We start from the raw sequence: 17,824 nt of genomic DNA on the forward strand, positions 1-17,824 counted from the left end.
CCTGAGGGGGGACCCCGTTCAGTCACTCAGCTGTTCACCGAGGGCCTTTCACGAGCCCAGGCTGTTCCCGGTCTCGGCACAGAGGGACAACAGGCGCTTGGGATCCGGGGCTGGAAACAGATCCTAAACCAGCAAGGGGGCCCCAGAGCTTCCAAAAACAAGAAAATAAAGCAAGAAGACTAAAGAGATTGTGGCCCACTTCAGATGTGGTGACAGGGGAGGATACAGTCGGGACAGCACACTGGGCCGAGACTGCGGTAAAGGGAGGAGGGGGCCATGCGGCTGCAATACTAACCGATGTGACAAGCCCTGCCGATGAACAGGGCTGGTAAGGCTGACCGGGGTGACTGCCGGAGCGTGACCCGGGGCCTCCTGTGCGTTCGTGTCCCAAAGGACACCACACTTCTGCACACCGTCATCACCGACCATCTGAATGGTCTTACTTTTCAAATATACCTGCATGTCTTGAACAACACAGACTCACTGCTGTCATTGGGGATCTGAGAGTCAGACGCCTGGGCGGCCTTGGCTCCCAGCCTGCCCTGCTGCCTTTGCCGTCCTAGCACAGCAGCAATTCAAAAACGCTACTCCTGCCTCTCGGCTGCCAGCCTTTAAGTGTGTACAGGAAGGAGGCCAGGGAGCCCCGAGGAGCAGCCTGGCGCCGGGGTGATCCTCCAAGCTCAGCACGGGTCCAGGGGGCGTCGCCATGCCAGCACCTCCCAGCCCTTGCTGGACACCCGCTGACACACATCAACCGTACATCCTTCCTGGTTCCCCAGTCTAGGACAAAGGAATTCCTATTGCTATACTGAATTAAAATATCAAATTCCTATTTTATACCAAAGAAAACGGCAGCCCAGGGCAGCAGGGAGACTTAAAGAGAGAAAAATTTGTTTGCAATATAAACAAACAAGGTCCCTGTTGCTGGTTCGGTAAATGAATATATATATTCGTATGTGTGTATGTATTATGTAGACTCACAAATCTTCCTTCCTAAAATCAAAGCAAAAACTGTCTGCCCTTTTGACACACGCTCATTTACACAAGTCTGATACATCTTTCTGGGTTTTCCTTAATAAAAGTAAAAAAGAGAGGAGAGCTATGTACGGCAGGGAAGCATTTTGTCAGTTTCTCAACTGTGGCAAGATTTTAATCCGCTGCGCTAAATAATCCCTAAAAACCGCTCCAGGCGGTAAAATGCAGTGGGCGGGGATTTACCTCCTTGGGCCCCGGCGCAGTCCTGACACCTGGCCGCTGAAGAAGGATCAAAACAGGAGTCGGGTAACGGGAATCCGAGGTTTTGCTGTGGACCCTGGGGCTGGGGTGCGGGGGGGACAGACCTCTCAGCCCCTGCACGCGTGCATCATCGCCCCTCCGCCCCCGCCCTCGATTTGAAATGGGCGCCTTTGCTGGTAGTAGAAAGCAGGCATGGGCGAGACGAGAGCCCGGCAGGCTTCCACGGACCAGGAGCTGGAGTGGCAGCTGAGCCAAAGCCACAGCCGAGGGTGGGTGGCAGGGCATGGGCGCCCCGTCTGAGCTGCCGCGGCCTCGGCAAGGGGTGCAGCCGGACCCCAGTGAGGTCTGCGAACCCTGGGCCTCCTCCCTGCGGACCGCCATGCGCGCACTGCGTTGTGTTCGGGGGGCCCTGGGGCCACACACCTCGCCCCTCCACACAGCATCCCGCCGGCCGTCAGGAGCGGGGCCCTCACCCACGGGACCCCTGACCTGGATTCCGCACCCGGAGCCGAGGAGACCCCATCCCGGGACTCCGAGAAACGGCCGGGAGAGGGTAAGGCGAAGGGTCGAAGGACACCGTCCTCCCGCACTTGCGGGCGACGGTGCCGAGACGCTGGGGGGCCGAGTGCGGGAAGCGCGGGGATCGTCCACTCACCTGCGCCGGGTGTAAGGGCGCCGCCATGAGACCTGTGGCGAGCGGGTTCGCACGGGGGCGCCCGGGGGCTCAGCGACCCCACCCAGAACCCGCGGAAGCGCAGGTGGGGCCTCCTCGCCGTTCTGCCCTGCTCAGACCGACCGGCAGCCGAGAACTCAGCGCGAGGGTGGAGGGGACGGGCCCCTCGCCGTAAACGCTTCCGCCTGGCGACGCCGGAAATCCCGCCTCTACCAAGGGGACCGGAACACTCCCTTTTCTGATATGTCGCCCTCCCCGTGTACACTGGGTAATGTAGTTTCAGTCCTGCGTCTGGCCAGGCTGGAGAGCTCTGCCCCTCGTAGGAGCCAAAGGTCTAGAGGCCAGGAAAGAGCTGACAAACGTGTGCAGAGGCTCCAGGGAAGTAGAGGCAAGGCACACTCTCCAGGGGACGCACCCAAATTTCCCGGTTGTGTTTTCTGCATCTTGTTATTTCAGATGATCCCAATGGAACAATTGTAAGTTTTAAAATTTCTTTTAAAACCTGTGAGCGCCTCTCAGGTGACCAGGTGCACTGGTGTGGAAAGGCTGGCCCCTGACACAAGTTCACCTTCTTTTCTCCCCTGTGACCCAGTGACATCCAATGCCCAGGGCCTGTGTACCTCCCCTGATTCCCAGTAGAGGCCAGACTTGCCTAGAGGTCCTCCCTCTCCCTGGGCACTGTGGAGTGATGGGGAGGATTATTCTCTCCAAGACATGCTGTCTGCATTGCCACATCCAGTACACGAAGACTGTGTGATTGCATGTGATGGAAATAAATGAAGACCAAAAATGAGAAAAGCAAAGGCTATAAGCTATTTATTCCGAGCTTGCCACAGCAAGAGTCAGTCACTATCTGTTGCATTTGTCAGACAGGGGAGTGGAAAATTTATAATGAAAACATGGACCACCTCAGGAATGAGCTGGTGGAGGCCGTTACCAAGGGAGCGCTGGAGGCAGAAAACAAGCGCTGAGGCAAACCTGTAGGATCAGTTAAGGAAGCATATTCGGCTTTCTCCAGCTGGTCTTAAGTTGAAAGCTGTCGGGGCGGGGGGAGCTTCAGGGAAATTAATGCTTATTCACCAGGTCCTACCCATTGTGCGTTGACTGCTGCAGAACTTCTGGGTCAAAGTTGTGTTTTCAGATATGGTCTCGCCACTGACAGTTTGTATATTCAGTCTGTGTGTATGTGTGTGTGACTGACACACAACGCCCTGGGGAATCCCTATGTCATGTCTTTCTCACAAATCTCTGTGCACTATTGGTGTGTTTGTGTGGCCAAAACTGTTCTGATACACAGATAGTCCTGTAGCACAGGTCCTGTGTGTTTTGCATGTGTTGCTTGGGTGTCTCATGTCAGTTTTTTCTGTTCTGGATGGAGCATACACACGTGTCCAGGCTGTGGTGAGGTGTCAGTCACAGGACAGTCTCACAGTTTTTGCTGCAGTGACACTACCACACACCAAAATACCCTCTCCTACTCTGCTGGAGACATGGACAACACACGGCAACTGAAATGCCTCTGATCCCAGGGTGGTTTGCAGTGTGCTAGGAAAATGCTATCTCACTGGGTTGGTGTCCAGGTGTGTCCCTATCACACACTTATCCACCAGGACCAGACCTCAATCATCCATCTCATTAATTAATATCCAGTGTAGAGGAAACATGGTGGGGGGGGAGTGCCAAGCATGTTAAACAGCTTCAGATGCAAAAAACAAATCCAGACCATGGCCAGTTCTGATGGGCAAATGACTAAGCAACTCAATAAATAAATAAATGGTCCAAAAATTTTAAAATGAAGTGACATTTCTATGTCAGTGTGACCTACCAAACACATCTATCAAAAGTTTTATAGATCCATTTTGGATTTGATTGCCTTGGAAGAAACAAACATGTTTTTGGGAATGCTTAGCACTGACAATATATTTTTATGACTCCTCAAATATTTTGGTTGAAAAGTTACTATGTTTTGGAAATGCATTCTGAAGGGATTAAGCATTGAATGACAAATGTTGAGATTATAAATAACATTATCCAGCAATCTGCATGGGGAGTATGTAGCAAGAATGGCCATGATTTGTCCAGTAGTGATAAAAGAGTGGACGGGGTCATGGGGCTTCGTAACATGCTCCTTTTGTGTATGTATTTGAAAATGCACATTATAAAGGGTAGAATATGTCCTATCCATTTTATGTTAGGATTAAAAAAGGCAGAGGAAACTGTTGGTTTCAGTGGTTCAAGCAGTATCAAAACACAAATTATATATTTTAAATATGCAGAATTTATTATGACTATTACACATCAATAAAACTACTTTTCAAAGTAGATGTAAAAAGTGCTCAAAGGTTGTCGCTTCCAAATTACTTTACAGTGTTGTACTCTTCTTTCTATTGCTGAGGTTATCTGTTGCTATGGTAGCAGAAGGGTGGGAACAGAAGTGTCCCACTGCACACCGCTTCCCAAATCCATGTTCAGAGCAACTTGAAATTGGCTAGGATGGGAGTATATACACTGCAGAAATTGACAAACCCTACAACACAGATTATTTTATTGGATGGCTGGATTTAAGAAAGTGATGGTAAGTTAATTGTAGATTATGCTTAAAAGCATGTAGCCTCTGTGAATGTTATACTGTGCATAGCACCAGAAAATGAGAAAATATTCTTATAGTATTCAAAAACAATACTTCCATTTAGCAAAGATGACACATCACTGCTGAAGAATAAGTGAAGTTTCAACATATGGCTTTGTTACATATGTCTTTATTAGTGAAAGGGACAATATCACCCAACGTCTATTTTAAAAGAAACAAATGGTACTAATGATCATTTTATTAAACAAGCTAAACAAGTAACAGATGAAAACATCAAAAAAGCTAAACTTCATGAAACATCACAGAAGTGCAATTCAAACCACACGGAGATGTTATTACACCCCTATTAAAACAGCTAAAATTAAAAAGAATAACAAAACCACCAACCACATATTGGCAGATTGTGGGTGAACAGGAGTTCTCATAAACTGGTGGTGGGAACACAGATGAGTACAAGCAGGTTAGAGCACAGTTGGGCAGTTCCTTCAATACTCATACATCCACAAACTCTATAAAGTATTGGCAGAAGAGAAATTCATATAAAGAATTGTATGTCTACATTTACTGCGGCATTATTTCTAACAAAACCAAACAAAACAACCCAAATTATCCTTAACAGATGAGCAGGTAAACCAATAGCGGCACATGCACAGAGAAGAACATTACTCGACAGTAAAATAATGAACTGTTATTATAAGCAACATCAATGATCTCTAATTAGTGAAAAAAATATCAGAAAAAGTAAAAACACTGTGACTCGATTCATGTAAAATTCTAGACAATGCAAATTTATTGTTAAAGAAAGTAAACCACTGGACTCCGTAGGATTGAAGTGGACAGAGAGAACATAAAAGGCCATGAGGTATAAATAATGGATATATTCATAATCAAGATGATGATGGTTTTATAAGGTTTATATGTGTGGCAACATTTTTCAAATTGTCCACCTTAAATAGGTATGTCAATAGTGTTTCTGGAAAATAGTTCAAATTTAAAAATCTGAATCTCCCACTCTTTTTGGAAACTAGGTTTAACAACCCAATACTAACTCCACTCTATTTTTCCTTATTCCCCGGTAAGGGTAGCCCTGAATCAGTGCAGGGGATGGCAAGCCATGGAGGCTGTTCCAATTTGGCACATCAAAAACAGTGGCTGGATCACAAAAGCACACCCCTGGACAACAAGACCTCCATTCCTGTACATATTCCTCTGCCTTCACAGCAATGGATTTGAAATGAACAGCCCAGAAAGAATGGGAATTCACATTACTCTGACAATGACTTCGACTGCAGTCCTGCACTCAAGAGTTCACAGCTCTGAGGGTCCTGTGATTCCTCACAGCCAAAGCCATGGGGACATCTACAGATGTACTCTTAGAAGAGGCACATCCCATCTAATTTACTGCAGCCTCCTCTACTGTTTACTAATCACACACAGGATTCCAGTACCAATTATCGTTGAAACCTGGCTCTCATACTATGAGGGGCAATATCACTCTACAGAATTTATGACCATCGGGACACATGGCTTCTTTGTAGGACCTGGTGAAAACCTTCCCCTCCAGTACTGGGCTTTATGTGACACTCTCTGGGAACAAGATAACAAATTCATGACATTCTCACAGGTGCTAGAGGGTGCCAAAACAAGTGACACCTCCTAAGGGTGACCTTTGGTCTCACAATATATGGAGGCATCCAGGCCACAAATTAGAACCATCCTAGGTCTTTCGCAGCAATGCAAATTAGGCCAAAACTGGATTGAGAGCTGTCATGCAGATCCTGCTGATGTGCAAAGATGGGCCCCCCCAAAAAGCTGTCCATCCCTTCATATAAACAGAGCCCAGTTATGTTTTTCACCCACCTAAAACAGTAAATACCACCCTCAAGATTAAAGGTAGATTAAATAAGACATTTATTACTGCATGAGCCCAGAGCAATGTGAGGCACACAGTTACCAGTTGGTGACTTGGAGGTTAGAAAAAACAAATACAAGTGCTATGTGAAATCAACAATTTCCAATTTCCTTGCAGAACGCCCTCTGGGCAAGCCTTTAGCAGAGCCCACTTGTGGCTCAAATTGGATCATATTCGTTCTGAATAAGAAAAGGGAAATTTCTCTTAGGTCACAGACTACTCAAGATTTCCACCAGGGACTGGTTGAGAACACAGATGTCTGCCTTGCCTTAGCACATCAGGGTGACTGATGCACACTATGCAAAGTGGTCGAGGTGAGATAGCTTCTACCAGCAAGACTGGCACTGACAGGAGCCTGGCAAGAGCCCTGTGGGGTTCATAATGTGCAATACAGCTCCTGGAAGCCTCACATATGCCTGGAACACATGGGTAACTTCATCGCTCCAGATGTTTTTTGAAGTATGAGGCTCCACTTCAGGTAGATGGCTCCCTCATAGAAGCTGTTTAGAGCTGTCATAAGTGAAAAAGAAGACAGGACATTTCCTTAAATCTAAGACTCGTCTCAAGTTTGGACTTTCTGGTCTGAAACATGAGACACTGGAGTGAAAGATTTCCTGTATTTCATGCATTCATGGGGCCTCTCCATGGTGTGAAATTTTTGGAATTTCATGGAAGATAAGACTGGAAAGTTGGCTAAAGGATTTGCCACATTTGAAGCATTCATAAGGCCTTTCTCCAGTGTGAACTATCTGATGTTGAATGAGGACAGACTTTTGCCTAAAACATTTTCCACACTGGCCACACTCATAGGGATTTTCTCCCGTGTGAATACCGCAGTGCTGAATAAGGCTGGTGCTCCTACTAGGATTTCCCACATTCACCACACTTATAAGGCCTTTCTCTGGTGTGAATCCTTTGGTGTTTAGTGAAGCTGGGTCTCCTGCTAAAGCATTTCCCACACTGGCCACATTCAAAAGGTCTTATTCTACTGTGAATTCACTGATGCCAACAAGGCGATAGCTTTATTAAAAGACTTCCCACATTCAGCACATTCATAAGGCCTTTCTCCAGTGTGACTGCTATTATGTCGAATGAGCTTAGACTTGGATCCACAGGCTTTCCCACATTCTCCACACTCATAAAGCCTTTCACTAGTGTGAATTCTCTGGGTCTAATGAGGGTGGCTCTTTGGCTAAAGGATTTTCCACACTGCATACACACATAAGGCCTTGCTGTGGTATGAACTCTCCAGTGCTGAATGAAGGTGAAGCTTTGTCTAAAGAATTTTCCACATTCAGTACACTCATAAGGCTTTTCTCCAGTGTGAGTTCTCTGGTGTCGCACAAGATTGGGTTTGCACCCAAAGGCTTTCCCACATTCTTCACGCTCAGAAGGCCTTTCTCCACTGTGAATTCTGCAGTGTTCAATAAGGTTGGAGCATCGGTTAAAGGAATTCCCACATTCACCACACTTATAAGGCCTTTCTCCAGCGTGAACTCTCTGGTGTATAATGAGAGTGGCTCTTTGCCTGAAAGACTTCCACATTCACTGCACTCATAACGTCTTTCTCCAGTGCGGACCCTTTCAAGTTGAACAAGTGAGTATTTGCAGTGGAAGGCTTTCCCATATTTGCTAGATTCATAAGCCCTTTTTCTAGTGGAGACTCTCAGATGATAAACAAAACTGTGTTTGTGACTAGAAGCTTTCCCATATTCACATGACTTGCAATGACTTTTTCCACCATGAAAGACCCCCGCACACTTGGTGCTTTTGTTTAGCTTTTCGTAATTGGGAATGACCTGGTGCTGGAGAAGACTCAGTGTGGTTGGGAAATCCTTTTCAACCTTCCTACAGGTGAGGGGATTTCCTGACATACGGAATATGCAGCTCTTTACAAAGGAGGGCCTCTCCACATTTATTTCTCTGGGCTGTAATGCTTCTGAAGCTGGTGTAGATTTTATGTGCCGCAACCACGTATGCTTTTGGCCCAGGTACATTAGAGAGGAGCAAAATGTCTTTCAGTATTGGGACACACTTCTTACAGGGGTGAGTGTTCCAGATCTATAGACCTACCATTGGGTTCCAGACCTGTGACAAAGCTTGTATAGACACACTCTGTTCGAAAGGTGTCTCTTCATTCTCTATTCCATGCCAACAAACTGAAAGAATAGAGATGCTGATGAATCATGCTGACTATGGTAGAAGAGTATTAATCATTTTTTTCTAAAATTTTGTGTAATACAATGTTTTGGCATCTTAACCTTGACGGCTGAGGAGACAGTGACTTGAGCAACACTATAAACCAAATGGAACTAACAGACATATTGTTAGTTCCATGGAACAGCAGCACAATGCACTACTCAAGAGCTCAGGGAGAATTCTCCAGGATAGGTCATATAGTATGCTACAAAACAAGTCTTAACAAATTTAAGAAAACTATAATCATATCAGATATCTTTTCGGACCAAAGTTTGATGAAAGTAGAAATTAATAACATGAGAAAAATTGGGAAATTCACAAATATATGCACTTTAAACAACACATTCTTCAAAAACCAATGAGTCAAAATGAAACCAAAAGGGAAATTAAAAAATGTCCTGAGACAAGTGAAAATGAAAATACAATATACCAAAACTTATGGAATCCAGCAAGTATGGTTTTAACAGTGAAGGTTATAGCAGATACTTATCTACATTAAGAAAAAGTGAAAGCTCTTAAAGGAACACAACTACCTTCCCAACTCAAGGAACTAAAAAAGAACAAACTAAATCCAATGTCAGTATAAAACCAAAGCAAAACTGAAGGAACAAAGCAGCAGCAGACTCACAGACTCTGAGAAGGGACTGGTGGTTACCAAAGGGAAAGGGATGGGGTGGGTGCGTAGGTGGGGAGGGAGGGAGAAGGGGATTAAGGGGCACTATAATTCACAATCACAATATAGGTAGGTCACTGGGAAGGCAGTAGAGCATGGAGAAGAACGTAATGACTCTACAGCACCTCACTACGCTGATAGTCAGTAACTGCGTTTTGGAGGTGAGGACTTGATAATATGGGTGAATGTTGAAACAGCAATGTTGTTCATGTAAATCCTTCATAAGATTGTATATCAGTCGTACTTTAATTAAAAAAAAGAAAAACCCTCAAAAACTAAGTCCAATGTTAGCAGAAGGATGGAAATAATAGAGATTAAAGTGGAAATAAAATAGACTAGAAAAACAATAGAGAAGATTAAAATTAAGAGATTTTTTGCAAAAAAGATTAAATTGACAAACCTTCACGTAGACTAATTTTAAAAAGACTCAAATAAATAAAACTATAAGTGAAAGAGCAGACATATCATTTATACCACAGCAATACAAGGATCATAAGAGACTACTATGGGCAATTATACATCAATAAATTGCACAACCCTGAAGAAATGGATAGATTCCTAGAAACATACAACCTACCAAAACTTAATCATGAAGAAGTAGAAAATCTGAACACATCAATAACAAGTAATGACACTGCATCAGTAATAAAAAAAAGAAACCAAGAAAAGAAAATCCCAGGATACGATGGCTTCCCTGATGCATTCCATGAAACATATAATGTCAATCCTCCTCACATTCCTTCAAAAAACTGGAGTGGTGAACACATCCAATTCATTTTACAAGGTCAGCATTACCCACACACCAAGGTCAGATAAGGAAAATACAACAAAGAAAATTACAGGCCCAAATCCCTGATGAACATAGAATGCAAAATCCTCAATGAGACTCGTAAACCAAATTCAGAAGCACACTAAAAGGACCACACACCATGTCCAACTGAGATTTATCCATGGGATGAAAAGGTAGTTCAACAAATGCAAGTCAATAAATGTGGTGCACAATAACAGAATTCAGGGTAAAATCATATGATTACGAAGTATATACAGAAAAATCATGTGACAAAATTCAATATCTTTTTTTGATTAAAAAATTGACCACAAATTAAGTATATAAGGAATATACTTGAACATGATAAAGCCCATGTATGACAAGCCCACAACCAACATCATACTCAATGGTGAAAAGCTGAAAGTTTTTCACTAAGATCAGGAACAAGTCAGGATAACTACTCTTGCTACTTCTGGTCAACACAGTACTGGAAGTCCTCGCCAGAGGAATCAGGCAAGAAAAATAAATGAAAGGTACCTGAATCAGAAAGGAAAAAGTAAAATTGTCTCTGTTTGTGGATGACATAATGTCATATACAGAAAACCCTAAAGACTACACTAAAAACCTGTTAAAATAATTGAATTCGGTAAAGTTGCAGGATACAAAATCAACATACAAAAGTCAGTTGCTCTTCTATGCACTAACAATGGACTATGCAAAAAAGAAATTAAGAACCAATCCCTCTTAAAACAGCATCAAAAACAATAAACTGTTAAGGAATAAATTTAACGAAGGAGGTCAAAGATCTCTCCACTGTAAACCATAAAATGTTGATGAAAGAAATTTAAAAAGACATTAATAAATGAATATATATTCTCTGTTCATGGATTTGAAGAATTACCATTAAAATGTCAATGCAACCCGAAGCAATCTACAGATCCAGTGCAATCATGTTCAAAGTTCCAAAGGCATTTTTCACAGAAGCAGAAAAAACGATCCTAAAATTTATATGGAACCATGAAAGACACTGAATAACCAAGGCATTCTTGAACAAGAACAAAGCTTCAGGCATCACATCTACTAGTTTTGAATTATATTACAAAGCTACAGTAATCAAAACAGCATGGCACTGGCATAAAAGCACATAGACCAACAGAGCAGAACAGAGAGCCCAGAAATAAACCCATAAATACATGGTCAACTGATCTTTGACAAGGGGTGTTTGCAAAGGCTAGGTAAACGGGGAAGTGATGGCTGAAGAGTACAGTTTCAGTTAGCAAGATGAATAAGTTCCTGAGATGTATTAGAGAGCAGTGCCTACAGCTGACAATACTGTAAAGTATAGTAGTCCCCCTTATCTGCAGGGGATATGTTCCAAGGCTCCTAGTGGATACGAAGCCTGAAACCACAGATAGTAACGAACCCTACATACACTACGTCTTTTCCCTGTAAGTACATATTAATGATACAGTTTAATTTAGAAAATAGGCTACGCTAGGGATTGATAATTAGTAATAAAATACAATATAATGTATTATAACAATGTTATATGATATTAGAATTATAAAAATATACTGTAAAACAGTTCTATGGATGTGCTCTCTCGCTCTCACAATATCTTACTCTACTATACTCACCCTTCTTCTTATGATGAGATGATAAAATGCCTACATGAGATGAAGTGAGGGGAATGACATAAGCATTATGGGGCAGTGTTAGGCTACTGCTGACCTTCTAATAGTAGGTCAGAAGAGGATCGTCTACTTCCAAACTGCAGTTGATCACGAGTAACTGAAACCACAGAAAGCAAACAATGAACGGTGGGGGAAACTATTGTACACTTGAAATTTGCTAAGAGGGAATGTCAAGTGTCCTTACCACATGAAACACACACACACACACACACACACACACACATAGTAAAGGTGATAATAATAATAAAGGAGTGAGAAGAAACTACGGGAGGTGAGAGATGTGTCTATGGCCTTGATGGTTGGTGATGGCTTTATGGGTGTATACTTACCCCAGGCCCATCAAGTTGTATCCATGAAATATGCACAGCCTTTTACATGTCAATCATTTATCACTAAAGAGGTATAAACAGAAATAAATGAATAAATACCTTTTAACATTTACTAAACAGCACCAATAGCCAAACTTCATAAACTTAATCATTACCAAGGCTCAAATTATACCTGCAGATCCCACTGCCTGCACACTCTCCACCCCTACACTCTCAGGAAAGTGACTAAATATAGATCAGAGAAGAATGGGTGTGCCTCGTTTGAACTGTAACCTTTCCTCAATTTCCCAATGTCACGGCACCCTTTACCCAAAAATACCCATACTGGTCACAGATGGTCTAATAGGATGAAAAGTAAATTTAAATTAACATTAAGTCTTTGACACAAATTGACTTAATAAAATGGAACATCACAGACCCTCAAATTAAAATTGTTTACATGACCTGATGTAAGTTAAAACAGGGCCTTCAAGGATTAAAACTTACTCTATAACATCTAATAAATACAGGGTGATGATCCTCACCGCTTCTTTGTTCTACAGCCCAATTGGGCCTGTTTTCACACCTGGAAAAATTAAGTGGTGCCTTCTGGCCAGTTACTACAACCTTAATGCTGTGGTGCCATCCATTAGGACCCCATATCCATTATCCGTATTATTACAATTACCGACTCAATTCGGTTGGAACACAAGGTGCCACAGACCTGGACACAGTCATTCTGCCCGGGGGAAGGCAAACCAGGTGGGATGCGTCAGGCTAACAGCAACACTTCTGGGGCCCAGGACCTTCCCAGCATGTTTGGAGTGAGAGGACTCAGGGCTTTTTAAGGTGGTGAACACAGCTCAGCGCTGCCCCCACAGCACATACACAAGGAGGTGAGGAAGACAGCAGAGCCCAGGGTCTCGCTATGGAAAGGGCAGAGTTGCCTTGGGAATTAAATAGAAAGAGACCAGGTGCTGGAGTGAGGTGAGGGCCTTACCCAGTGAGGCCATAAGTGCCAAGGTCTCCAGCGTCACATCACTGTACCTCTGGGCCTCAGCAAGGAGCAACCACTCCTCCCAGGATAAGGAAACGGCCACGTCCTCAAAAGTCACACAGCCCTGCCAAGATGGGGAAAGATCATTCCATGATCAACCTCTCTCCTAGGACCCCAAATTCATCTACCCAGACGTTCATCCCCTGCTCACCTTCCTTTCAATGTCTGCCCCTTAGAGGAAATACAAGGCCCCGAGGCCATAGACATCTGCTCCTGCCTCGGGGTATCATGGCCACCGAGTGTCCCACAACAATGGGCATGCGGACAAGGACACACCATCTCCACCCTGAGCCTGGCTTTAGGGCACACACTCCCTTGTCAGGAAATTCCCCGTAAGCTCCCCAGATCATGGGCTCCCAGACACAACCTACACGGGCTTGCTCTTTAACCCGAGGTCCTCCCGGTCACGGCTTAGGGCCTGAAGTGCACACTCTCTCCTCCTCACTCTGCACCACATCTCCCCTTGCTACTGTCTCACTCCACAACCACTGCCCTCCTGCCCAAACCAGAGGCACAGCCCTGGTCTCCCCATATGTTGCCCAGCATACGGCAACCAGATGATGCCTGGCGGATTCAAACAGGATCCAGTCCTGCTTAGATGTCCGAAGCCTCCAGCTGCCAAGGGGACGAAACCTGCTTGGCAGGCCTCGCTGCCAAGTTCTGTCCCAGCCGGCAGGAACCGCCTGCAGACCTGAGACCCCTTGGCTCTCTTTCACGTGTGCCGCACCTGCTGTCCCCCACGAGTATCTTCCTGTCTTCATCTGATCACCATTCAAAGACCGGCCCCAGAGCTCCTCCACCTCAGGCCCAGGGACTCGCCCAGATGCTGACTTGTGCCTGTGCTAATGTACCAGCCTGACTGGAACACCCAACACACCTCAGAAGTCACGACAAAATCCTGGTGACTCCCAGATGTGAATAAGCACCAGTCTGGGCTTCAGTGTCATCTTGTCTCAATTACCCCTGGGTTTCACATTCCCCTCATGCTTTCCAGGGAAGCCTTGGACACCTGCCAGATCATCCGCTTTCCCACAAACTCCCCAGAGTCACTTCTCTCCCTCGGCTGTGTTTGGGATGCCAACCACCCCTCCCAGGTGCCCAGGCATGAGACCCAGTCCCAGTCCGCCCCTTTCCCTTGCTGGGCTGCTAATACTAATGTCATGATGACCAGAAGCCCCCTCTTAATATGACCCACAGTCACACCTGTTATAGATACTGGAATTCCCTGAAAAAGCTCAGCCCTGCCTCCTACAAATAACACATTCTGTTTTCTATGTCTGGAACAATCTTACACTTAATTGAATTGGTTGACAGCAATAGGAATCATATACACTCCAGCCTGGATTTCCAACCCTGGGTTTAGGTTTCTACAGACTCCAGGCTCATGGACTGCAAGAGTGACAGTCAGAGAGTCCCTAAACACAATCTCAGAGAGAAAGGGTGGGGCCAGGCCCACTGAGGGCCTGGTAAATATCCTTCACTCACCTGTGTACAGTCCATAAGTGTCGCTGTAGCCATGGGAATCTGTGGAAAGACGGAGGTCATTAGAGGGACGGAACATGAACGGGCTTCATAGGCTCAGGCCTCCCTGACCAGCCCTGGAGCCAGGTGACCTGGGATGGCAGCATTATTTCTGAACCTCGGTCCTCTGCTGAGTCTTACAGCTGTGTGGTCCCGGACAAGGACTCAACCTCCCTTCGCCTCAGTGATATCACCCCCTTTCCAGTCTGTCCCAACTATGAGCAACTTTTGGAAAACTTTGAAGCCTAACTCAGATCATGCACCCCTTCTTTTCACAACCCTCGGTGGCTCCCGATGTCCTGAGAATGAAGTTAAAACCTTAATAGCCTCGCCTTGCTATTCCAGAGGCAGTTGCTCCGGGCCGGTCGCTCCTCTGACTTCCCAAACTGTCCTTCTGCCTGTAACACTTCCGCTCCTCGTCACAACGCCTTTCAGATACGGGGGGCCCACCCCTGGCCGCCCCGCTGCTCTGGACACTGGGATCGGGGCTGGATACACGTGAGCAGGCGCCCCGCACTCGGGGCCTTAGGGTCTGGGCAGGGTAAACGGGGTAAGGGCGCCGAGGGCCCGGAGGAGGAGCCTCACCAGAGCCTGTCCCTCAGCCGGACGCCGCCGTCGGACTCTGTGGGCGCTACGGGCACCCAAGTGCCTGCTGCACGTGACGAGACCCGGGCACGCTCGCTACCCGCCGCTGACGCTCAGACCGGCCGCTATGCGGTGGGCCGACCCCTCCCCGGTCACCTCCCAGCCGTCGTCACATAGAGCCGGACGCCGCGTTCATCACGGACTAGTTTCGCGTCAGGGCGCAGAGCCTCCAGGACCACAGCCTCTGGCGCGGGGAGTCCCTCCCGCCTCTCGGGTCCGAACGCCCAATCGCCCTGTCGTTAGTGCCCACTGGTCGCTGCCTCTGGCGCTTGGCATTATGGGTAATGTAGTTCCCAGTCTTCTCCGCGGGGCGCCCATATGCCAGGATGCCGGAGTCCAGAGGCTGTCCCGTAGGTGTGCGGTAAGGGGTCGGCGCCGGGGCACTCCAGCCCCGGGACACAGGCCGGCAGCCCCGCCGCACACGGGGACCCTCCGGCGGCACCGAGCCCTGGGGTGGCCGCGGGCGGTGGGCCGGGCGGACCAGGCTGTGGTGGGCGCGGAGATGGCCCTCGGGGCGCCCTGGGTCCCGGCGGGTCGCGCCCCTCGGAGCCGGGGAGAGAGGCGTGGCTCGGCGCCTCGCCGGGGGAGGGCAGCGCGAACTCGGTGACCGCGGCTAGGGATTCAGCCCCGCGGGGCGGCAATGGAGGCCCGGTCGAGGTGCCGCGGTCCCCGGAGCCCAGGGGCCTCCGTGCCCAGCTTGACCGCCTCCCTCCCCGCGGCACCCAGCCCGCCCTGTCCCCCATCACCCGCGGCCGCGGATCTCAGAGGCTCTGCTGCCCCGAAGCCAGTCGGCTCGCTGAGGACAGGAACGATCCAGGGTCCCTCGGGAAAAGGGGAGCAGTGGGACCCGGCGCTTTCGTCAGATTCCGGGATTGATGGTCCGATGGAAAAGGAACCCGAGGGCGCCCTGCTACCGTCGGTGAGGACTCGCTGGGGCGTCCACGGCCCGACCCGGCTCTTCGGGGAGGGGCGCCCCCCTGGCCCCTCGGGTTCTGGTACCGCCGCGCTGTGCCCCCTGCACGACCTGGAGCCCGTTCCAGGCGCCCCACACGTGCGCTCTCGTCCCTGGGCGCGCCCCGCCCCGCCCCGCCCTCGCACAGCTGCTCTCAGCCGACACCCTGGTGTCCCCGTGCAGACTTCGGAGGCTGCTTCCGTGCCCATATCCCACGACCTTTGGGGCCCACGCAGGGATTCCAGCCCCAGGTTCAGCCCCGGGCTCTGAGTACGTGGAAGTGCAGAGTACAGCTGAACCCTCAAACCTGCTTTAAGGTAGAAAGAAAAGCATTTAAAGCCGGGGGAGCCCCTTCCAGAAGGAGAATTACTTGAGTTCGGGAAATTATCGTGCCCCGCGGCCCTGCGAGCACCCCCCCTCCTCCCCCTCACTGTCCTTCTGTCATCCGAGCGGATGGCCCGCTCTGCTGCTCCAGGCCGGGGGCTGGCGCGCACCTCGAAGCCTTTGCCTTCGTGCTTTCCAGCGTTCAGCCCCTTTGTGCTCATTTGCAGGGATGCTTACGTCTCTTGCCTTTCTTTACTTGCCAGACGAGGAAAATATTTTTCCTAACTTGATTGTGACCATAAGACTATTCTCCCCAGGAAATTTAATCATTTCTCTCATCTGTTAATATTTAACAGACCAATAATATTCAGTCTTGATATAAGTTTATTATTCTATGTAAAATTGAGTAGTTAGGTCCTGGAAATCACAATCCTAATAGGAATGTGTTGAATATGTACGTGTTTATGGAAAGATTACATTGTTTTAGCTACATCAGTGGAAAAGTTCACGACATTTTGAAGTAGCTTTGAGTTTCAGAATCTGGGGAAAACTGTCAGTTTGGGTATTTTTGGTGTGACTCTGTGTGTATATATATACATATATATGAGTAAAATTTTATGTAATATTGTATTTGTCATTTTTATAATTTTCAATTGTTCAATTCAGTAGCATTAGGTAAATCTGCAATGTGGTACATCTACCCCCACTATCTATTTGCAAAACTAATTAGGAACGCAAACATAAACTGTGTAAACGTTAGTCAGTAACTCCCCATGTGCCCCTCACTCCAGCCCCTAGCAGCTTCTGACCTACTGCCTGTCTTTATGCGTTTGCTGATTCTAGCTATTTCTTACAAGTGGGACCCTACCGCATCTATTCTTCTGTGTCTGGCTTGCACCTCTTAGCACAGTGTTTCAAGGTCCGTCCATCTGTGATACACGTGAGAGCTTATTGCTTCTTATGGCTGAATAACAGTCCGGTGGTTGGGCATGCCACATACTGCTTTTCTATTTACCTGTTGACAGACACTTGGCTGTTTCCACTTTTGGGGCGTTCTGATTAATGCTGCTTTGAACATGTATAAGCGTGCACTTCAGTCCGATTTCAATTTTGGGGATTTACGCCCAGGAATGGAGTTGCTTCTTCAGATGACATATCCGTGGTAAATGTTTTCAGGAGCTGCTAAACCGTTCCATGCTGCTCCACTGCTTTCACACTGGGGCGTTTGACATTCACAAAAAAAACATACGAGCGTTCCACCTTCTCCAAAT

The 17,824-nt window shown here is 47.0% G+C and overlaps 1 protein-coding gene and 1 pseudogene across 12 annotated transcripts in view; both read right to left on the reverse strand.

The window, feature by feature from the left end:
• Window positions 1–2,078, reverse strand: part of LOC130678909 (zinc finger protein 550-like) — a 54,636-nt gene extending 52,558 nt beyond the window's left edge. For 9 of the 12 annotated variants that reach the window (XR_008995492.1, XR_008995495.1, XM_057496567.1 and 6 more), the window contains exon 1: window positions 1,892–2,078. Coding sequence is in view for 8 of the 12 variants with exons in the window: in XM_057496567.1 (XP_057352550.1) it covers window positions 1,892–1,918 (27 nt within the window). In the remaining 4 variants the exon portion in view is untranslated. Of the gene's footprint in view, window positions 1–201; window positions 1,319–1,725 lie in introns of those variants that run through there. The other 3 variants (XR_008995494.1, XM_057496565.1, XR_008995493.1) reach the window with 3 other exon arrangements.
• A 4,911-nt stretch (window positions 2,079–6,989) lies between these two features.
• On the reverse strand, window positions 6,990–16,774 carry LOC130682294 (zinc finger protein 660-like; annotated as a pseudogene).
• Between the last annotated feature and the right edge of the window lie 1,050 nt (window positions 16,775–17,824).

The sequence above is a fragment of the Manis pentadactyla genome, assembly GCF_030020395.1.
Source record: "Manis pentadactyla isolate mManPen7 chromosome 15 unlocalized genomic scaffold, mManPen7.hap1 SUPER_15_unloc_1, whole genome shotgun sequence".
Classification (NCBI taxonomy): domain Eukaryota; kingdom Metazoa; phylum Chordata; class Mammalia; order Pholidota; family Manidae; genus Manis; species Manis pentadactyla.